At 44.2% G+C, this 23,899-nt stretch overlaps 1 protein-coding gene across 1 annotated transcript in view; it reads right to left on the bottom strand.

Moving 5' to 3' along the window:
- Cpped1 (calcineurin like phosphoesterase domain containing 1) overlaps positions 1-23,899 on the bottom strand; it is a 115,468-nt gene that overhangs the window by 81,243 nt on the left and 10,326 nt on the right. Inside the window, exon 2 of the mRNA XM_059269972.1 lies at positions 12,397-12,615. Within this exon, the coding sequence (XP_059125955.1) occupies positions 12,397-12,615 (219 nt within the window). The remainder of the gene's footprint in view (positions 1-12,396; positions 12,616-23,899) is intronic.

The raw sequence follows: 23,899 nt of genomic DNA, 5'->3' as shown, positions 1-23,899 counted from the left end.
GTCTGGTGAATGAGGGACCTCCCTCACCCCCCTACAGACCAGCAATCCAGAGGGTCTTGGTATAGGCTAGGCAGGGAGGGAGGAAGCACAGCTCATGTATGAACCAAAAAGCCCACAACTTGAGCTGGGCTGTGGCTCAGTGGTAGAACACTTGCCATGTACTAGTATAGAACCCATGTATCTGGGTTCTGTAAAGTGATACTAGGTGAGGACCAAAAGAATAAACCTTTGTGGTCCAGGGTGTGGCAGCATGTCTGCCACCCAACAGGAGGAGACTAGGAGAAATGTGAACTTGATGGAACAGGCAGCTGCACATGGCAGGAAGTGTGGGAGCAAGAGCTGTCCCTGCAAGGCAGTTAAGGATGTGAACAGAAGACGTGCTGGGAGTTTCTATTTGTCAGGCTCTCATTGCTGACTCTAGCTAGTTCACACAGAGAATCAATCGATTTATCAAAGGGATATTAGGTATGAGTGTAAAGCTGGAGGGCCAAGTTGAAGCTACAAGGGCAGAGGTGGTCTTCCTAGCCCTTCCAGCCATATGTTTCCAGGGAGAAATACGCCTGGGCACAGAGCTCTCGATTGTCCTGTTGACACTGCTGAAGGTGCACACCAAATGCTGATCCTGGTCCCAGTGATCCTGGAATAGCAAAGGTAGCTGCTGTGTCCCTCCATGATTAGGGTGAAGCCTGCCTCTCATTCATCACCTTTATAGAGGAGTTCATTACAGTTCAGGTGGATCTGGCTGCCAAGACAGAGGCATAGGTCTGAGTCACATCTTGGCTGAAGGATGCCAGAGCACCATTGGGGCATCTTGCTGCCAACCTAGCAGGTGGCCTTTGCTTCTTCCAGACTATACCTAGAGGGAGACTCTTCAGATGTGAAAGGAACAAATGTCCTGGAAGTTACAGACAAATGTCCACTCTTAATGTCTTTAACAACAACAAAGACTGACTGCTAAACTTGTCCTTCACAAGTGAAAATAATGCTGCATGTCTCAAAATGAACAGAGTTCGGAATGGCAATGCTGTGGTGGGAGATGGTCACACCTGTCCTCACTGGAGTCTGGGGACTGTTAACAATGATGTGGTCAGAGGTTTTTTATGTTGGGGTTGTGGCAGGGCACTCTCTCAGCAGACATGGGCACAGACAGTGACATCACAAGTGCTGCCAACCCCACACCATGTGACAAGTGTCTAGAGAGCCCTAGACCAGGGACTCCAGGGGCTGATTTTAATTTACTGATAAGTGAACATTTTAAATGTGCCAACTTTGAGTACTGCTGTGCCGGTCTATTAAACAAAGAACAGCAACTCCCCAGCCGGAATCTTCCTATTAACCGAACCCTGGCAATGCCCATGTGGCCAAGGGCTGCCAGGGTGGCCCAGATCATAGCAACACACCCTTTCTATTTTTACCACAAGGCTCTGCACTGGTGTAGATGGAGGGAGAGATCGTTTTGCACTTAATGGTCTACATCCAAAAGGGCATCTCAGATGGGCTGTCATCAAATTCAGGAAGAAATGCAGGTCTTTGCCATACTTGGTCCCTCTTTACCTGTCTCCATGCAGGCTTGGCCTAGTGGAGGGCAGCAAAGGGAAGACTCATCTGCAGCAACTGTGACTCCCAGGAAGTTGTGGTTACTTAGCTGAAGTGCAAGCTATCTACCGAGTGGTTCTAGGCACGGTGAGCCGTTGGTTTCCACATCCCCACGGAAAGACAAAAGCACACTTCCTAACAGCACAGCTCCCTTGGCACGGCTCCACAGCTCCCTTGGCACTGCTCCAGTGCTGCATATATCACTCAGCTCTCATCACAGCTCTGCACAGCATCCGTCAGGGACAGTTCGGAGGAGAGGAGGCCAGTTCGCTTCACAGTCCATCGTGGTGGGGAAGTCATGGAGGCTGGAGTGGACTGGTCACAGAGGTGAGGGCTTGTAGCAATGACTCCTCCCACGGACGCACATAGAGGAGACCCGAATGGGGACTAGAGCCAGAAACAGATACCACTTTCATGGCTGGTATCCAGCAAGCCACATCTGCACGTTAAGCCACAGTCCCAAAGGCTCCACAACCCCCCACCACAATTCTGTGAGCCAGAGACCCATGTTCAAACACATGTTCAAACTGCCCTAAGTCGGTGTAGTAAGCTTACTTCTAGTTCCCCAATGTTTGGGCTGTTCAGACAAAACAGTCTCCACTAAAATGAGAAACAAAACAAGGAGTCAAGTCTCACAGTGAGTAGACACTCAGCTCTTTGAGCTGCAGTCCAGGGCCCGCTATAGGCAGCAGCTTGGACACTAAGACCTTCCTTCTACTTAAGCTCCCCAGGGTCTTATTTTATTTTCACACATCAGTAATAATGTGTCTGGGCTGGGAATGCAGCTCAGCTGGTGAGTGCTCACCTAGCGTGTGTCCTGGGTTCAGTCCCCAGCACTGCACAAAGCTGGGAATGGTGGCACATGCCTATAATCATAACACCACGAGGTAGAGACAGGAGGGAGTTCAAGGTCATCCTTAGCTACATAGTAAGTCTGAAGCCAATCTGAGATATATAAGACCCTGTTGCAAAAAACAAAAAACAAAGCAAAAGACCCCTCTCTCCTTTTTTTTTTTGGTAAGGGACATGTAACATAAAGAAGACGAGGAATTTGATTTCTTGGGCCATTAGAAGTATTATTTAGTAATGAGGTTGGTTAAAAAGTATCAAATTGTACTAGTTGTACCATACATCAGGGAAAAGGATAAACTTTCATTTTCCTTAGTATTATCATTTGGTTCAACATCTCACAAGATATTGTCTCACAAGACAATAAATAATATAGTTTTAGTAGGTTATTAAATGTGGCATATTCATAAAGCAAGTATGTACTCAATAAAAGCAAGAACATACATGAGTCAAGGAAACATTGTGCTAAGTGAAAGAAGCCAGGCCCTCCTATTGTGTGGTTTCAGTTACCTAAAACATCCAGAATAACTGGCCGGTGTGTGGGGTTGGAAGTAGTGTGGATGAATATGGGCTTCCCTTTGGGGCTATCAGAGTATAGTATTGCAGGTTGTAGTGATGGTTGTATGCTAAAGCAATGGATTTAAATAAACAGATAAAATGTAATAAAATAGGGGCTGAGGAGACGGCTCAGCGGTTAAGGGCATTTGTTGCTCTTGTAGAGGTCCTGGATTTGGTTCCCCACACTCACACGGTAGGTCATAACCATCTGTAACTCCAGTCCTCTTCTGGTCTCTGTGGGCACCAGGCATACATGTGGTACATATACATACATGGCAGTAAAGCACTCACGTGTGATATAAATCTAAAAAAAAAAAAAAAAAAAAACTCATAAAAAAACATCTAGTAGGTACTAGAGGGCACTAAACTCCAACCAGAGCCCTAGAACCTCTTACAGATTATCTCACTGGATTCCTGTGAGAAGCATGAAGTTGGTATAATCCTCTCCTACAGAAACGTTATTCAGCTGAGGAGGAAATAAGTAACTTACCTGGCAGGTAAGCAGTCAAGCCAGGATTTGAATATCAGTCATGTGACTTCACAGCCACGTTCTTTTACCTGATCCATAGATGTACAGAGGTAGGCTCACAGAGGGCAACTTATAGCCCTGCTTACTACAGGACCTAACATGAGAGCCCACCAGCAGGGGCTGTTAGACACCTGCTGGGATTCTGTTCACAGATGAACAGTCACGTCTACGTGAACCTGGTTTTTAGCCATGAATTCCTATGCTTGTATCTCTGCTCCTGCCCAGCCTGTAGGCTTCCTGTGCTCAGACACGCTGCTTGCTTCTTGCTAAAACCATGAGGACATTTGTTGTCACCAACTAGAAAAACTAATGAGTAAATCTGATGACTTCAAGAACCAGCTGTGAGGGACTAGCTGTGACTACAGGGGCCAGAGACACTTCTCAGGAAAGGGCCTTCTGTCACAGGAACTGCATCCCCACTAGGAGTGGGGACATGGCTACACAATCTGCCACAAGTGGGACTCGTGGGAGTGATTTACCCCTTTGATTGGACACATTTGCTTTCATCTAGCCTCAGAAAATTTATGGAGCCATAATCCTTTCCATCTCGAATGCTTTCATTATCTTCCCCTAATTACCTGAGGTATGTAAATTCACTGATCTCAAACTTTGCAGGCATAAACATCACTCATGTGGTGACGCAACCCACGCTGCTAACAGATCAAGCTTAATCAGCTTCTACCCGTTTTCAAATTATACATGTTATTAGATAAGACTCATTTAATTTTGCATCTAAAAGCTACAGCTTATTATCCTAGCAGCACCCAGGCTCTCCTAGCTCATCACTGTTGCATCTGTACCATTAGCCAGTGGAGGAGATACAATTAATAAAATGTAACTGGCTGACACACCAAGAGGCCTCAATGTGCTATCAAATACGCTCTCGTGTGCTTTTGAAAACAGGAGAAGGCTGAGAAAGGCGAACGGTCCACACAAAAATTCCAGTTACTTCTGATTGACACAAAGTCCCTTCTCCCCTCCCACCAATCCAGGCTGGCCCTGGGCCACACAGCCAAGCAAGTGCATAGCTATTCAGAGTCCCATTCCTCTTTTGACTTTTTATTTTGAGACAGAACCTCACTAAGATGCTCAGGCTAGCCTGGAACTCACTTAGTAGCCTAAGTAAGCCCTGGATTTGCAATCCTCTTGCCTCAGCCCCCTGAGTTTACAGACCTGTACCACCAAGCCTGGCTTAATACAAAATTTCTTCTCAAAAATATTAACAGATTATAACAATAGTACTTCATCATGGTAAGATAATAAATGAAGAAAAGAATAATGAAGTTTTATACAAATCAAGTAATATATGGTAAACAGAATCCACAGTGGCTTCCCAGTGGACTATGGAAGGACAAGGTGAACACAGAATCTGAAACATACAGGAAAGGCTCCAAACGTCGGGAGTCTGAGAAACACACTCCTCAGCAGCTTTGGCATTTAAATTTCCATTTTCCAGTCTCTCATTATTTTGTTCATTTCCCATTCTGATCACTTGACCAATTACCTGATAATTGAACTCCTTCAGGATCATGTCCCCTTTTAGTACCTCATTTAGTTGCAGAAAATAGGCCAGTGAAAGAGGTGGAATGCTCTAATTCCAGAAAATGAGAGTAGAAACAGCAAGGAAAGATGTAAATACTCCAATTGCTAAGCGGAAGCTAGAAGGCATTAGCTGTGTCTATGTGTCTATGTGTCTCCATGTTGCTGTGCCAGGACTTTTTCGGGTTCCAGATGTCTCCATGCACTGGCTCCAGAAAAGCCCAAGGAAGGGGATGAGGTAGAAGGGGCCCCAGTGCAGCCTTGTTGCGGGGGTGGGCTGGCACCTCTGAGCAGCCTGCCACCTGCTCTTGCCAAGGCTTGCAGGCATGGTCTGCTGTGAGTTAAGGGTCCCCAAGAGGGAGCAGAAATTAGGAACCATATCACAGGCATATCTGCTCCTAGGACTTGGAAGCTTCCACCCTTGAGTCACAGAGCCGGTTATGTGTCAGGGTTCTCCAGAGAACCAACAGAGCGACACAGAATATTATCAGAGCAGGTTCGTTATGGGAACTGGCTCTTGTTTATTGAGGCCAAGAAATTATGCCCAGCTGCCCATAAGCCATAGCCCAAGAAGATTGGTGGTGTGAACTGGCAGCCTGAGACCCAGGAGCAGTCACATCCAAGGAGATAGTCTCAGCTCAAAGGAGAGACACACTTGCCCTTCTTCTACCATTTTGTTCTACAATGACCTCTGTACTGAATGCCATCTGTCCACACTGGTGAGGTCAGGTCTTTCCTCAATTCAACTCAAATGTCTATCTTTTCTAGAAACACCCTTGTAGACAGAAGCAGTAATGTTGACTTAACAACCATTGGGGATCTTTAAGCCCAGTGACGTTGACAGATTAAAATTAAGTCTCAGAAGCCGTTAAAAGATTTGATGAAAACTAAGGACTTTTTCCCCACCTAATTCCTTAAGGAATCTTTGCAAACACCATGAACTCCACCCAGTTCTACAGGGTTTACTAGCGAGACAAAATCCTACTTATGAATGACCACTCAGGTTAAGAAACTGGCCCCAAAGATCCACCATCTTGGACCTGTGTTACAGTGCTCGGGAGAAACCTTGACTTATTCCGTGAGCTTCTGTTTGCCTTCCGTCTGACTTTGGTATCTTCCTTATCGTTTCCTACTGTGTGCTTGGTTCCTTTGAAGGCTTCTTATGCATCACGGAGAACACAGCATGGCAAGTTTTAACTGGCAGGTGTGTGTTTGTTTTTGTTTTGTTCTGATCTAATGCTGAAGCCAAAGATAAGGAATCTGGAAGACTTTTGTGTGTCCCTAATCAAGAGGTAGCTTAGTCCCTACTATCAGCTGTAGTCATTTCTCCTCATCATTAATCACATGTCCATCTCTTCCTGGTGGGAGTACAAACCTGCATAGCTACTCTGGAAATCAGTATGGCGGTTTCTCAGAAAATTGGGACTCAATCTACCTCAAGACCCACTGATACCACCCTTGGGCATATACCCAAGGGATGCTCAATCATACCACAAGGACACTTGCTCAACTATGTTCATAGCAGCATTACTCATAATAGCCAGAACCTGGAAGCAACCTAGATGTCCCTCAACTGAAGAACAGATAAAGAAAATGTGGTACATATACACAATGGAGTACTACTCAGTGGTAAAAAACATTGGCATCATGAAAATAGTAGTCAAATAGAAAATAACATCCTGAGTGAGGTAACCCAGACCCAGAAGGACAAACATGGCAGCATGTACTCACTCATAAGTGGATATTAGATGCAAAGCAAAGGATAACCAGGCTATAATCTACAACCCCAGAAAAGCTAGGTAAAAAAGAGGACCCTAAGAAGGACACACATGGATCGCCTCAGGAAGGGGGAATAGTTATGATCTCCTGGGTAAATTGAGGGTAGAGGGTATGGGTAGAAGGGAGGGGATGGGGGGGGACATGAGAGATTGCCGAGTTGAGGGAGGGATGGAGAGGTAGAGGAATGAAAGAGATATCTTGATAGAGGGAGCCATTACAGAGTCATGGAGAAACCTGCTGCTATGGAAATCCCCAGGAACCCTCAAGGATGACCCCAGATAGGATTCCTAGCAATAGTAGAGAGGGTGCCTGAACTGGCCTTTCCCTGTAATCAGATTGGTGACTACCCTAATTATCATCATAGAACCTTCATCCAGTGACTGATGGAAGCAGATGCAGAGACCCACAGCCAAGCACTGGAAGAAGCTCCTGGAGTTCAGCTGAAGAGAGGGAGGAGGGGTTATAGGAGCAAGGGGGGGTCAAGACCATGATAGGGAAAACCACAGAGACAGCTGACCCAGGTTGAGGGAGCTCACAGACTCTAGACAGACAACTAGGGAGCCTGCATGGGACTAAACTAGGCTCTCTCAATGTGAGTGACAGTTGTGTGGATTGATCTGTTTGTGGGGCCCTGGCAGTGGGACCAGGACTTATCCTGGGTACATGAACTGGCTTTCTGGAGTCCATTCCCTATAGTAGGATACCTTGCACAGCCTTGATGCAGGAGGGAGGGGCTTGGTCCTGCCCCAACTTGGTATGCCAGCCTGTGTTGACTCCCCAAGGGAGGCCTTACCCCTATGAGAAGTGGATGGGGAGTGAGGCCGAGGCGAGGAGGGGAACCGTAGTTGGTATGTAAAATGAAAATATTTTGTACATAAATGAAAAAGAGATATTAAAAAAATCAAATGTCCATCTTTTCCTAGCTACAATTAAGAAAGTTTTAATTAAAAGTAAAGTTTCTCCACTGAGTCTGTACATTGGCTAGTAAATAATGTTCACACTGTCACTATGAAGAAGCAGCTCTGAGAGAGAACAAGAGGAATGTGCTCTTGTGGGAGGGGGATACAGGCTCTTAATCTGGGCCATAGTACTGCAGAGGTGGGGTGGGGATTTAAGATGAGAGAAAACAAGATTCCCATAAATTCATGATGATGTAGCACCCCTTCCATTATGAAGTTAGCAGCAGCTCGTGGCGGCAGCAAGGACTCTGACTTTAGTGTCAGGAAGCACACAGATGTGTCCCATCACACTTCAGTTGCTACCCGTGCACTGTCACTATAAAACTCAGAGTTATAAACCATGCTGTCCGATGTCAGATAACAGATCAACAAAGAAGCATGCATACCACCCATTCGTATTACGCAACAGTGTTTGGATGATTGTATTTCGATATTAATTGTTTCGTTGGAAACCTGTATTTAAAAACATTACTATGTGATGTGGTCCAGGGACTTTGCCAATCTACCAAAAGGGTCCCTAGGCACAAGCAGCACTAAGATGCCCTGACAGGGAACGGAGAGCTGATACCATTCCAGCAGCCATGTGCACATGTGGAATGATAGAAGGGGTGGAAGCACAGTCACACATCTAATCAGAAGCAGCATGCAGCTAAGGCCCCGCGGCCCCTAATTAGTAATATTAGGTAAATTAGTTCAAACCTCTTTTAATCAACCTTAGCAGAGGGAAGTATTGTCCCTGATTGCTTGGACGCTTTCCTGGGGCTTATAATGGATGTGAAGGAGTGAGGGAGCCAAGGGGCTGAGCTGATTGCCCTCTGGTTGCTTCTTGGCATAAAAATGAATGGAGACAGCCCCGCTCATTCCCCATCCCCAAGCCTGGTGATGTTTTGACTGAGGCATCATTCCCTTGCAAGCAAATAAATCCCTTTCTGTTTCTGTCTATGAAGCTGTACTGTAAATTGTCTTTACATCTTGGCATTTCTTGGAGTACGCACTTAAAAATAAAAATGCAAGGCTAATTACAGTAGAGTGGAGGAAATGAATGTGAGGTAACTGGAGTTTCTTAACAACAAGAAGAGCCACTTCATGTTGGACACAAGGGCTTCCACGCAGTGGAAACTTTCCGAGACGTGGTGTGCAGCAGCTCGTCCACCTGTGTCACAGGGACTGAGGCCGTTGGTTACATAAAAGGATCACACGGAAGAAGAGTGCTGGCCAGTCCCGTCCCCAGACAGGTCCTCAGGGAAGCGCAAAGAAGACTGGCTGGTGAAGGCAGGCACACTGACTGCACTGGAGCAGAGCTGAAGGTCTTTGCAGCAGTACTCAGTCACCTCCCACCCTCAATTATCTCAGGGAGATTACCTCCACTAGTGTGACCAGGAGGGAAGGGTCTGAAGTGTGACAGTCTGTACATGACAACACAGAAGGATGCTCAGACACTGGACGGGGAAGAAATAAACCACAGAACAATGTGTAGTGTGAGTGTGTTCAGCTCTTATTTCCACTATTATACCCACAGTGACCAGTGCTGTAATTGGCACTCACTCTGCACTCAATGAGTATTTGTGGATGAATGAATGTTACAGTGGATAGTTACAATGAAAAAGGATCTTATTACTTTCACTAAAAAAATCATTATTTGGAAAGTTCTTTTGCTTCATTTTGAGTTAATATCTACTTGACCCAAGATACTATTTAGGTAGAATTAAAAGCATGCCTTCTGATTTTATTTGCTTATTAATATATGCATTTGGTCATTAACAATGTGCTAAGCAGTCAAAGCAAATAATTACTTTTCTAGTCAGCCCTGGCATACGCACTAAATGAGGGAAGCAACTTACCACATATTAAAAAATTGTAACTAGCTTTAAAAACATTCTGTTTAATCTCAGACAAAATATTCAAAAACAGGTAAAGTCCTCTATCTGGGTGAGCTAAAACCCCTCAACACAGCCCACATCTTCAGAGGAGATTATGACTTCTGATCCAGTCACTTTGGATATAAAGTGTATGTTCAGGAGTTTGCAGGCTCACATTTTAAGATTTTCTGACCAATGGTTAGGATTGACCATAAAAATGTATCTTTTCATTTATTTGTGTTCAGTATATTCTACTTAAGAAGAAATGTAATTGCAAGAAAAGCTTTCATTTTACATCTGATTTTGAAATGTGACGAATATATTAACATAATTCAGAACAAGTTGGTAAACATCCATGAGGACATATTATATAATTCCAGGGAGTCTCATGATACCCTGAAGCCACTGAACAGAAAAATGCTAGTTTTGTGTCATGTTCAAGGGTCAATAGGACCAGACCTTTGCCCACCATGTGGTCCAGAACAACAATACCAAGCTGATGGCACATGGGGCCCTATCACCCTGAAGATACCAGCTAACTGCAAAGCAGACCATTTTGAAATAACAATAATGTGCTGGGTCAATTAATCCATCACCTTAGTTTGCCTTAGTATGTCAGAAGCTAAGGCCGATAGCTATTTCTACATTGTAGTATCTTAACACCTGTGAACCTTTGGCCATAGGTCATTTAAAAAAAGGTCAAGTTTGTGAGTGGCTAGTATTTAACTTCACTACAAAACAAAGGACTATTTTCACAAATATATTTCTGTATGGAGCTGCCCAGATGGTTAGCTCTATTGTGCAGGTAGGGTGCTGCTGTCCCCATGCCATGTGTCTGGATCCAGAAACTCCAAAGCTGTTATAGGGTCTGGGTCTCTCCATTGCTCAGCTCTGCTTTCTAGCTACTATGCAGCCCCAGGCTGTGTTGTGCTTTTACATTCTTGCTGTTTCTGTGGATTCTTGGCTCAAAAACTGAGAGCCTGAGGTAAGGGCATTGTCTCCTCCCACCTACTTCATCACAAGTGGGCAGGGAGCTGGTAGCCCAGGCTCCTGGGTTCTAACTGAGGTGACTGTCTTCTGTTCTCTCTTCCTGTTACTTTTTTATAGTCCCAGTCCAGGAGTCATCAATGTAGACATGGCCACATGCATGACTTTGTGTAAGACACCAGTGAATAGAGACAAGAACACTCCTGAGAATTTCCCCTGCTTGTTGTTCTCCATGAATGTTAAAAACAAAACAAAACAAAAAACAGCTCCAGCTGCTCCTTTTCCATCACATCTTCACTCTGGGTTTAGTTCTGGACACACAGGTGGCCAGACAGTAGGAGCTGGATACTGATCACTGCAATGTGCCCAGCTTTTTGCAAAGCATCTCAGCTTCTGGAGCAGTTAATATAAGTAAAGTTAGACAAATGCAGATATCCCCAGGCACTGTTCATGATTTCTACCCTGGTCTTCAAGACACTTCTGTTATAGCAAGAGAGACAGGGGCAGGGAAGGGGAACAGGCCAGGGCATCTACCTCTGCCTCTGATGGGAAGGGACACTTTCTACTTGCTTACATTTGATCACTAGGTTGAGGGCCTGTCTGAGACAGAAGGCTACTGAGTGTTGGAGAGAAGGAAGAGAGTTCCAGAAATTTCCAAGCACTTCTACCTCCTGTTCTCCTCCTCACTTGCTCCTTTGCTCTTCCCTCCTGCCCTCCCCCTCTCCTCCTGTGAGCAAAGCAATAGAAGAGATCAGAACGCACGGTAAAAGCAGCAGGCCACACAAACAGAGATGCTCAAGGCCCAGCGTCTTACTTTTCTTTAGGAAAACCACCCCATTCTTCAGACCACATGGCTGTAGTAGAGCTAACCTCACAATTTAGCTTTGGGCACATGGAAGTCAGGTAAATGTGGTCTGTGACTCTGACTGGACCATCCAAAATAGGTCACTCTGTTTCTGTTGTGATTTCTATAAACCTAGAACTCCTAGGTTTATAGCCACTATCTACAGAGCCTGACTGCAAATGAAGTCAACTAAGAGGAAAGCATAGCTGAGAGATGGAGAGATCAAAATCAGATAACAACTTCTGAGCCCCTGGACCCAGATATACCTAAAGCAACAACACACATGGGAGAAATAAAAGTGTGAAAAGCAAAGCGAGTAGGGTTAGAGAGATGGCTCTGTGGTTAAGAGCACTTGCTGCTCTTGCAAAGCACCTAGGTTCAATTCCTAGCAGCCACATGGTAGCTCACAAAAGTTTGGAGCTCCAGTTTGAGAGCATCTGATGCCTCTTCTGGTTTGTGCAGGTACTGCACACACAGTGCACATACATACACGAAGGCAAAACACCCATACACATAAAATAAAAATCTAAAAAGAGAGACAACTAAAGATGGGACCAGCTTACAGTTACAGATTATAGTTAAAAATTACAGACATGGTGTGTGGAAATTGTAATGTTTGTCCTTGGAAACATAGCAAGGTGACATAGGGGGTGTATTTTCCTACTAAGATTGAATCACCAGAATTATAACCAGGCCTAATTACTGTTATTAATCTCGCCAAGTTCTAAATATAAAGTGAGTATGCATTTTCTGATATTTAATGATATCACAACTACTTTGAAGAGTAAGAACAATATCAAACAGAGATGTCTTTGGAGGAAAATCTACTTTTCCTGCCTACACTTGGTCAGGATTAACTCAAGAAGAAAAGATTACCCATGACAACCCAAAGCTTACCTGGCATGGCATGGATGAGGTCTCCACAAAGAACAAAGAATTTGGGTTTTGGGTTCAACTTGTTGATGGCCTCAACAGCTTGCTCAGTGAGACGCATCTCCTGCCCCCATTCATCTCCACCATTGTCACAATCCCCAGTGGACCAGGCCTTCATCAGCCCAAACTGGGGGTCTGCACCTTGGATGAAGTAGAATGGGCCTTTCCATTCCCTTTCCTTTTCTAAGGAAAAAAAAAAAGGTGGGGAAGGGTGATAGAAAATCTGTCAGTGAAGGCATCCAGGTTAGCATGCAAGTGGAAACAATATTTTTCTTAAATTAAATAGGTCATTTTGATATGGTGCTGTCCAAACATACCATTTTCCTGTCACTATCTAGAGGATTTTGATTTAAACTAATTACGCTGGACAACTAGTGATTCCCAAAGGCCACAGGAAACCACGTGGGTTGCTACAGTCACATACCCAAGCTGTTTGTTTAAAAGCCAGACATCCAAAATGAACCAGAGACCACAACGGAGCACAGTGCAGGAGATATTAATGTTCAGTAATAGTGTTCTAATTGGAATTAAAAATACCCCAAACCAATGCTGCCAGAGTGTTATATTTAAATTACTAGGTAAAGTGCTTATGAATCTTTTCTTCCAGGCTTAATGGCACCATTTGTGCTGTTTTGAGGGAATGCAACAGAATTTTAATTATAAAACTTGGCGTTCAAAACTCTGGCTATGTGGTGGGAGATGTGGCACCAGGAATAAAGTCTTGAAATCTTGAAATGAGTAGATCAATGTGAAAGGGAAAAAAGGAAGGAAAAAAAATCAAAGATAAAATTCAAAGGCAATTGGGTATCAGCACACTGAGAGTGAACATGGGAATTTTATTTTTTCCAGTCTAAATGAGGTAGAACTGACAAAAAACAAAACAATAACACACACACACACACACACACACACACACACACACACACACACAATTGTTATACATGCAAATGGTGAAATAATTACCAGAATCAAACAATTAACATATCTATCACCTCAACCTTTATGTGAGGGTGATGAGAAAAATTAGTATCTACTGTTGGCAAATTTCAAGAATATAACACATTATAAAGTCACCAAACTTGCAGAACAAAGGGTACCTGCATGTTAACCCATTAGTCCTTGATCTATATCATGGCTGTTAAGTCTATCTACAACCAACCTAAGCTCACTGAAATCAAGGAGTGGTGTGCATCTCACAGTACAGGACAGAGAGCAAGCTCTACTGAAGGATTCAACTCATATTTATTCAGCCTTTACTGTGTGTGATAGAAAGACCAAGGTGGTCCCCAAAGGTATTGCCTGATAGTATTTACATCCTTTGTAACCTTGGGTATGGACTGCACCTGCTTCCAATAAACAGAATACAGTTAACAATATGTTCCTTCAGATAGAGGCTGGAAGAAGGCCATGATCTTCATCCCTCTCCTTTCCTTGCTCCATAGTCAAAAGCTGTCATATCAAGCTATGTGCAGTGGTGCATGCTTTTAATCCTAGTGCTCAGAAGGCAGAGACACATTCCAGGTCAACCAGGGGCTATAGAGAGAGATTTTGTCTCTGAAGAAAACAAAACAAAAGTTGTCATATAGTAAACTGCCCTGTGGAGTGGCCAACATGGCAAGGAACAGAAGGAAGAGTCTGGTCAACATCCCAGAAAGAACTGCATCTTGCGAATGGCCCTGTATGTGGACCAGGAAGAGAGATGTCCATTACTGAGCTTTTGGATAAGAGCAGAGCCTTAACTGGGGCCTTAGCAGAACCCAGCAATGATGTACCCAAAGGGGACTTGGTGACAATGCAGGCTTGCGGCTTCACACTGGCAAGGTTCAGGGTAGTTTATTGATGGCAATCGATAACTACAAATCAGTCTGGAGACAAGAGTCAAGGGGAGAGACTCTTCCTGAAGAGCTGAATACATTTCATAAATAGAAAAAGAAAAAAGAAACAACAAAACCCTACTAGATGCTGCTTTGTGTTTTTAAAGTTAACTGTTAGTAACATTTTCCTTTATTTCAGTAGTAACCTTTGTATGCTGCTGATTGCTTTTAGCTATGTTCTGATTTCTGAGGCCCTCCGCAGAGCTATTTAAAACATATAAATTAATCAGAAGCAGATCCAGGGGGTGAGTGGCACCCAAGGTCACAGAGTAAATCAACCTGCTGCCACAGTTCAGAAAGTTTCCTGCAGCAAACATTCTAATAAGTGGTCTCCCATGACAAACAGCCAAGAACCTCAAAAAGTCAATAGTCCTTGGCTCTATTAAGATAAATCTTTCATTACATGTTACTTAGTAAAAACTTTAAAATGTCAATTTTATGATGATGAAGCCCAAAACAAATAGATTCGACTTGTTGATTCAAAAATACAGCTTTCACCTCAAAAGGGAGAAGAGTTTATTCTGGAGTCAAATATGAGACCATGTGACCATGTCCAGGAACACAGATTCAAGTGACTCCAAATTCCATTTCCAACATGGAAACAGTTTCATGAAGCTTTTAAATAAAAGGACATAGGCAATCATAAATCAAGACGTTCTTCAAGTATGTTGGTGGAAACATCAGGTAGGCAGTCACAGCGCAGTCATAGGGCTCAGACACTCTATGATGGCATTCTAAGCCTTTGCACTGCTAGAAGCTATTGCTCTGTCCATTCCAAATGATTTAACTAGTGGCCACAAAGACATTAGGTCACATATACAGGAAGGGAATAAACGACTCCTAAGTGGGCTAAAGACAGCCAAAGATAATTTAGCTCTGGACTTGCAACATTGCAAACTGTCCATGTCACTGAACTAGTGAGTTAATCAGCTTTGTAGTCAAAGCTTTGCAGACATTCTCATTTCAGATAAAGAAAAGGAAGTTCTGCACATTCAATACACACCTACTGTGTCTATCTAATAAAGTGGATGTTGGCTCAGGGTGCTGCACTTGCAAAGCACCTTTTAGGGGTTTGCTCAGGGGCTAATGGTCTTTAGTATCACCTTAATGTGGATCAAGGCCAAACAGTCCAACTGTATGATGACACGTGTGCAAACCTGGCACTTGAGCACGGAACCAAAAGGAGCTGGAATTGGAGGCCACTCTGGGCCACATGGTGGGAATTTGTATTTAAAAAGATGAATGCAAGGGACAGCTGAGATAAAGGGCCTTGCCACACAAGCCTGATAACATGAATTCAATACCCTTATTCTACAGTGGAACAGAATGGATTCACAAAAGTTGTCCTCTAGCCTTCAGTTACATAGTTGACACACAGGTGCTCCGCCCCACACTACAGTAAAAGTAAATTTGTAAATATATAAAGAACAGGCTGAATTAAAGATGTGGGACTGTAGAAAGTTTGTCCTGGAAGGAGGGCTATTCTGTGGGCCCATCTCTTTCATCTCTCAGAGGGCAGCTTTTTACAAGATGAAGGTGAATTTCAAAGTCCAGGCTTACGCCAGGATACCTGCCGGATGACCTATATGGCATCCTTTCTAGGGCAAAGCTACTATCTGCTTCCCACCCCAGGAAAGTCCAGCTTCTCAAGACCCTCTGGAAGCACTGTCATAGCAGTTCAAGCCATGGCAATTCATTAATCTGAGACCCATTTATGAATTAGTTGATTTACAATCAGAGTTTCTGTCATTACTGAAAAACACATGCACAGAGACCCCATACGCCCCTAACTTTTCCTAAGAGACTGTCCTCCTAGAGAGTAAATGCCTGACAAGTCTAATTAAGAATTGCCTGGAAATGGAGGCTGGAGGGAGGAGAAAGAGGTGCTGGCAACAGAGAATGTTGTGCAAGGTAAAGAGGTCTTCTGGGCTCACTGTGATGTGCTGGGGTCCAGCAACATCAGCAGGAAGTGGGGCCAAGCCAGTCAAACCTCCCAATGACCCGTGCACTCACTGACATCTGAGAATAGCTGGTAGCAGACTCCAGTGTCCTGGGGAAGGGACAGACATGGAGACTTCAGCTCCCCTGCACTGAAACACCACCCTGAGGAGAGCTTTTGGTTTTTAACTGTTGCATATTTGGGGTTGTTCCTTTTTCGGCTCATTTTCTTTTTGTTCCTGATTCTATTTAGCTTAAAGTATTTGGTCCTAAACATTTCTTAGTATTGTCACAATTATCACATTTGAAATTGCTTTCAAAATCAACCCAAGATTATTTGAATGGTAAGAGCTTAATTGAAGAATTCTTTAGTGACTAGCGAGTTCTAATACTTTATTATATCTTTTTATTTATTTTTTGGAGAGGGCACATGTGAGTTTGTATGACAAGGTCAGAGGACAACGTTTGGGACTCAGCTCTCCTTCCACAATGTGAGTCTCAGGAACCAAACACAGGTCACTAGACTTGGAGGCAAGAACAGCTCACTCAGCTGTCTCACTGGTCCTAGTTCTAACACTTAGCTCTTACATGACACTGTGATGCACGGTGAAACCAGCCATAAGCAAGGACATGCGTACCACACATGAGCACAGAGAGAGGCATGATTTTTCTTGTGGGAGAATGCAGGCAAGAGTTCTAACTGATGACTATGATGAGAATGTGGTCAACTTTGAGACTAAGTATGTGTGATGAGCAAAAGAACACAATATGCTGGTTAAGAAAGCCTCAGATCTGACCCAGATGGCACCTGTGGGAGTTTAAAAGAAAATGGCCCTGAAAGGGAGTGGCTCTATTCAGAGGTGTGGCCTTGTTGGAGTAGGTGTGGCCTTTTTGAAGGAAATGTGCCATAGGGAGAGGGGGCTTTGAGGTCTTATATATGCTCAAGGTATACCTGGTGCCACAGTTGCCTATGGATCAAGATGTAGAACTCTCAGCTGCTTCTTCAGCACCATGTCTGCCTGCACACTGCCATATCCCACCATGGACTGAACCTCTGAAACTGTAAGCTGCCACCCCAACTAAATATTTTCCTTTGTAAGAGTTGCCATGGTCATGGTCTCTCCACAGCAACTGAAACTCAAACTAAGATGTAGTTGGTTGTTTTTCACTCTTTACTCTTTGAGGGGCATGCTACCCAGCTCCCAAATAAATACACATGGAGACCTATTATTTTTTATAAATGCCTGGCTTAGCTTGGCTTATTTCTAGCCAGCTTTTCTAACTTCAAATTATCCCATCTACCTTTTGTTTCTGTGCCTTTTCCTTTTCTTACTTCTGTATATCTTACTTTCACTCTTACTCCATGGCTGGCTGTGTGGCTGTCCCCTTCTTTTCTTGCTCCTTGATCTCTCTTGCTTTCCTTCTACTTCTTCTCTCTGCCTGCCAGTCCTACCTATCCTTTCTCCTGCCTAGCTACTGGCTGTTCAGCTTCTTATTAGCCCAATCAGATGTATTAGACAGGCACAGCAACACAGCTTCACAGCGTTAAACAAATGCAACATAAAAGAATGCAACACATCTTTGCATCATTAAACAAATGTTCTGCAGCATAAACAAATGTAACACGTCTTAAAATAATAGTCCACAACACTAAGAGAGCATCAAAACAAAGATATATAGTCCTTACAAATACTTGATATAAAGCTCTGGAAAAGTGTACAGAACATTTAGCATTAAATCATAATAAAGCACATATTTGTTTAATTGAAATGCATAAGACAGCCATGAATAACAATGTCCATAATGAATGTAATTTTTTAATCTCAACTGTGTATGATGAGTACATGTATTGTATTCATGTGTGTATGTACAGGCTTAAGTGTGCTGCAGTGTGTGTAGAGGTCAAAGGACAAACTCAAGTATCAGTCCTTGCCTTCTACCTTCAGACAGGAACTCTGTTCTTTTTCTGTTCTATAACTGGGAGGGAAAGGGCTGCTGAGGATTCTTCTCTCCGCCTCCCATGTCTCTATAGAAGTGCTGTGATTATAGACTCAGGTACCAGTTTTACATGGATTTGAGGATTCAGACTCATGTCTTCACACTTGCACAGACAGTGCTTTATCTACTGAACCATCTCTCCGGCCTGCTTGTCAACAAATTCAATTAGCTCTCTATTGCTAGGTGGAAAATTACCAGAAACACAGAAGCTTAAGACAGCACACATCTCATAGTCACTAGGAGTCAGGAATCAAGCTCTGCTCAGTCTGCCCTGTAGTCGGAGCCCCTCATAAGCAGCAAACAGGGTGTTGGCCAGTTTGGAGGTCTCAGCTGAAAACTCATGAGAGCAATTCTGCCTCCAAGCTGCAGGCTCTGTGGCAAGTGGACCTGAGCGTATGAATTGACTAGTTTTGCCGCAGGGCCATCCTTGGTTCTTTGGCAGCTCACAGCATGAGAACTTGCATGATCAAAGCCACTGGGGAAAGAATCTGCTAGTAATAGCATATTATAATTGTACATGACACAGCCCTGCATGTGACACCCCTACCCGTGTCGCTTCTGGGGAGCTCTTTATCACAATGTAGAGCAGCCAACACCAAGGACAGGGGACCATAATCCCACAGGTAAGGATTCCAGGAGGCAGGATCGGGGGGGGGGGGGGGGCACAGCTGAGTCAGCCATACACACTAATATAAAGCTCTGGGCTAGGTGGTGACACACAGCTGTAACCCTGCCCTGGGATGAGGAATTCAAGGTTAGCCTCAGCTACATACAGTTCAAGGCCAGCCGAGGCCATACAAGACATTATCTCAACCAAAACAAAAATAAGCAAGCAAACAAACAAAACCCAGGCCTAGCTTCTCATGCACTTAATCAGTTAAATTCAAGTTTGCTACTGACTTTCTAGTACTGAACAGAGTTAAGCCCATTTATTTTGGCCCATCCACAGGAAGCTGGAAAGCTTGGCCACAAAGGCTACCTGAGTTATGACAAGTTTCTAAAAATTGACTTAGCCAGTTTTTTTATTCAACCAAGGTGTGATACTGAGTGACAGCTAGTATTTTCAGGACTGGAGTTCACACAGTGAATACCTTCTGCCCCAGTCCCCTTGAGTTTCTCTGGCTGGAGAGATGCACAAACTTGGCTGCTCAAAAGCCGTTGCTCTCCATATAGCCATTTTGTCTCCAAAAAGTTCCCTTCAAACCGAGTGGCTCAGGAAAGGGGACGGACGCATAAACTAAGGCTGGCGAGGCCCCACCATCTCCCAGCAGTCTGTGATGCCCACTGTCCCTGCCCACAGCGTGGGGCTGACGCAGGGTACGGCTGCTGCCCAGACACCACAGTTTCTGAGGCTGTTAATTGGGGAGCTCCTCTAGACATGCCAAACTCAAGGTCTGGCTAGCAGATGTGTTCTATTGGACCTACACACTGTTTATAAAATTTGAAATCTGTTGCCAACATTTTAAATTTATATACGTACATGCATGTATGTATGTATAGGTATGCATGTCTGGATTTCTGAAGTCTCTTAGAAAATTGGCCACACTATGCTCATATGACACATGCCTAAGATTGGCTGCAACTATGTGATCCTTCTACATGCCCTCAAACTTGTTCTAGCGCACACACAGCCAATTCACCACCTGGCTCCCATCTATGGAAACCCTTCTACTTTGCTCAAGGTGAGAAAGAGCAGACCCAGAAAACATACAAGGAGTAAAAGCAGGTTCCAATGTCCTATCCACCCCAGTTCGGGATCAGGTAGTCACACAGCTGACATTACACAGAAGTCACAAGCCCATACCTCAAGGATGCCACCAATTTCTAAATCAAACTTTTAATTTAAAAATATTTTTTAAAGAAAAAGCTTTGCCTTATCAACCCAATTCATCTGTTGCATCCAGTTACAAGGTCTGGCTAAGTCTGATTTCTGCTGCCTGATAAGATACTATCATGGCAACCATCTTGCAAAATTAAGGAATTAATAGTGGATCTCAGGAGATAATAAACTACTCACAGAAAAAGCCTCTGAGGTTTTTCAGGTGTTTAATCAGGTGCAAGGCAGTAACTTGACACTGGGACGAATCTTAAAAGCCTGTAGGAATTCACACACTGCCTCCCTATTAAGCCTTCCTATGAGACTGTTTATGTGCTAAACCCTGCTGAAAGACAGACATTCAAACTGCAATTCTCTGTACAGTTTGCACTTTCTGTATTACAAAATAAATTTCTTCTTGATCTGTTTCTGCCAATATATTTTCTCGTGTTCACTTTTATTACCATTTGGGTATATTTGTCCATTGTTGGTGGAAGCTGACTTTTAATATATTCTTAAAATTAGAAACATTATAGATTCTTTTGCTATTGCCTGCTAGTCACTCACTATAAGAAATGCAGCCCCCAAAGCAAAGAAATCACTGTTCTCACCCCATGACTAGGAAAAGGCTAAGGAATGACACTGTGTCATTAATGCCTGATGCTGTAATAATGTATGCACTCATGATATGGTACTTAAAAAGAGCCTCAAATAACTAAAGGTAAAAAAAAATGGATAAACATTTAATTTTTACAAAGGGGGAAAAAATAAATCACACTTTTTGTCTTAGCTAGGGGTTTCATTGCTGTGAAGAGACACCATGACTATGGCAACTCTTATAAAGGAAAGCATTTAATTGGGGATGGCTTACAGTTCAGAGGTTTAGTCCATTATCATCATGGCAGAAAACATGGCAGCATGCAGGCAGACATAGTGCTGGAGAGGTAGCTGAGAGTTCTACATGCGGGTCCCCAGCAACAGGAAGTGAGAGTGACACTGGGCATGGCTTGAACTTCTGAGACCTCAAAGTGACACACTTCCTCCAACAAGGCCACAGCTCCTAATAGTGCCACTCCCTATGGCCTATGGAGCCATTTTCATTTCAAATCACCACACTTTCTAAGTTGAGTTTGGTTACACACAACACAAAGCATCAGGCCCTGGCTGAGCAGTCTGATTAAGAGGCCTCAGGCAGGACTACCTCACATCATTACAAGGTACAATGATTTAAGAATTCAAGGTGTTAGTTCCTGTTAATTTAGCAAACTCAAAATAACACATGACTGGACAGCTAAAGAATTGACTTTAAAATGGCCAGAGCATAGTAGATAGGTTTATTTTTCTGCGAATGCCTAAATGTTGAATTCGTACAACATTTCTACAGTTCATGCCTTTCACTCACAATTCATGTGTTTTACTCATCCTGGTTCCTCCTCTAGTCCCCTAAGTTCAGGTCTCTAAGCTCACACAGGCAGTCAAGCTGCAGCATTCCTTTTCTCCATCACCTGCCCCAGTCTTCCCGTCCTGTACCACAGCCCCCTGGGGTCGGCTCTCTCCTGTTCCTTCAAAAACAACTCTGCAAATCCTCTACTCCAGTCTGCCAGGTAGCAGCTGCCACTGTGCTGTTCCCAAGCCTTCCCCCATCACTCCCCACCCCAGGGAGCCTTACTGCTCTGACTCTCAATAGCAGGCTCAGGTCTGCTTCTCTCTCCAGAACACATGTGTCATTTAGGCCTGTCTTGAGGCCGGCAGGTAGCAAATACCTGATGACAGCAAGGATGAGTGGAGATGCCACCGGGCCCTGGCTCATTCTGACACTGGGGAACTGGGATGTCTACCACAGGTCCAGCCAGTGGCTCTACACTCCATGGACCAGATGATTTTAGGCCATTTTAACACCCATACCATTGATGGTTTTAACATAAAATGTCTAGACATCTCTGGATGTGAAATGGGTGGTTGTATTAGTCACTGTCATTGGTGCTGTGATAAACACTTGACAAAGGGACTTACAGAAAGGTTTGTTTTGGATCACTGTGTGAGGGCACAATTCACCATAACAGGAGTCACAGTGGCAGGGGCTCCAGGCCTCTGTCACATTGTATCTACAGTCTGGAAGCAGACAGTAACAAATGCTAATTTCTCACTTTTATTCAGTCAGTTGCTCCAGACCATGGTATGGTTCTTCCCACAGATAGGAAGTGTCTTCCTATCTCATTCTGGTTACTACCTCACAGGCATGTCTCTTTGGTGATTCTAGGTCCTGTCAAGTTGCTAATCAGTCTTACCTATCATAGTGGAACTACTAGAACACAGGAGGTAAGAGCTCGGCATGTTGCTGATATCCACTAAACAGGCCAGAACCACCCTATGGCAGCCAGTAATGGCACGATGCCAAGGCTGAGAAACCCTACTCAAGATACAACATAGAACCCCTCCAAGATGAAGCACTATCTACCTCCTCTCACATACACACACTTGCCATCCCTCCAAGGGCTGCTCTCCACTCTGGCAGCCCTTCCTACCAAAGGGATCATTTACCTTGGCCAGCCCAGCTGCTACCTCCACAGAGCCTGTCTTTACCCAGGAAGGCAGATGCCACTCTGGCTCCCTCCTTTCATTCAAACACATAAGAGCTGGGCATGATGGTGCCTGCCTGTAACTCCAGCATAGAGGAGACTGAAGCAGGAGGGTTATGACTCTACACAGTAATACTGTTTCAAAAGGAGGGAAGCATATTATATTCTGGACATGCCTCTGTGGCGTGGGCAACGCTAGACACTCAGTAGAGCCCATCGCAGGCAGGTCCTGTCCTCTGAGGCCTTCCAGAACAGCAGGGAAGGTGGACAGGAGGAGGTTACTTGACACCAGGCTTGTGGGATCTTAGGTGTAATTAGGCAGAGTGACTAGCAGGGTACTGGGAAGGTCACAGTCCTGTGTGGGGTAAGGCTAGAACAGGAAGCTGGAATAAGACCACACAGGACCTACCCTTATCTGATCCGTGTACTCCAGGCTCTGAGTTTCAAGAGTTCACACCCCAATCCACTTCTATTCCTTACTAACTGTAACACATTCAAGCTCCTTACCCTTTCTGAGATTCAGTCTCCTCATCTTGAATGAGGCTCAGAGTAAATGGTCCAATGTGAGCTACCTACAGTTACCATGATTACCATTCGGAGTCACCGTGATTTTTGTCTTAGTAGAGACAGGCTCCTGGAGTTTGAGCCATGTCTTTGTCTCCATGAAAACAGCAGGTGACATTTTAGAATAAGTATCTACATGCGCCGGGCGGTGGTGGCGCACGCCTTTAATCCCAGCACTTGGGAGGCAGAGCCAGGCGGATCTCTGTGAGTTCAAGGCCAGCCTGGGCTACCAAGTGAGTCCCAGGAAAGGCGCAAAGCTACACAGAGAAACCCTGACTCGAAAAACAAAAAAAAAAAAAAAAAAGTATCTACATGCTTTGTCCCCACACCCTTACTTTTCCTATACCGTAGACACCGTGTTGGTTATAAAACAGCAAAGACAGGAGAGCCTTACAGCTGCCTGGAGGCTGTTAGGCTAAAGAGCAAATGCCAGCGAAACACAATTTTTGCAGCTCCTCCTGGCAGCAATCTGCACGGTGAATTGCAATCTAAATGTCTTCAACAAAATCCTTTTTCTTCTCAAGGGACTAATCTTATTTTAGTGGGGAAAAAGTTGTTAAACAATATTCATCACTACTCTGCAACTCTTTCTAGTCTAACAATAGTCTCATCATAAAACAGCCAGGCTGGGTGTGGCAGATGATGGCGTCCTTCCACACTGCTTGTCCGGGGGCTGGGGGCTGGGGGCTGAGGGCAGC

Source organism: Peromyscus eremicus, chromosome 8a (genome assembly GCF_949786415.1).
Source record: "Peromyscus eremicus chromosome 8a, PerEre_H2_v1, whole genome shotgun sequence".
Classification (NCBI taxonomy): Eukaryota; Metazoa; Chordata; class Mammalia; order Rodentia; family Cricetidae; genus Peromyscus; species Peromyscus eremicus.
Note: the sequence above shows the minus strand (reverse complement) of the source record. Positions and strands in the feature narration are given on the sequence as shown.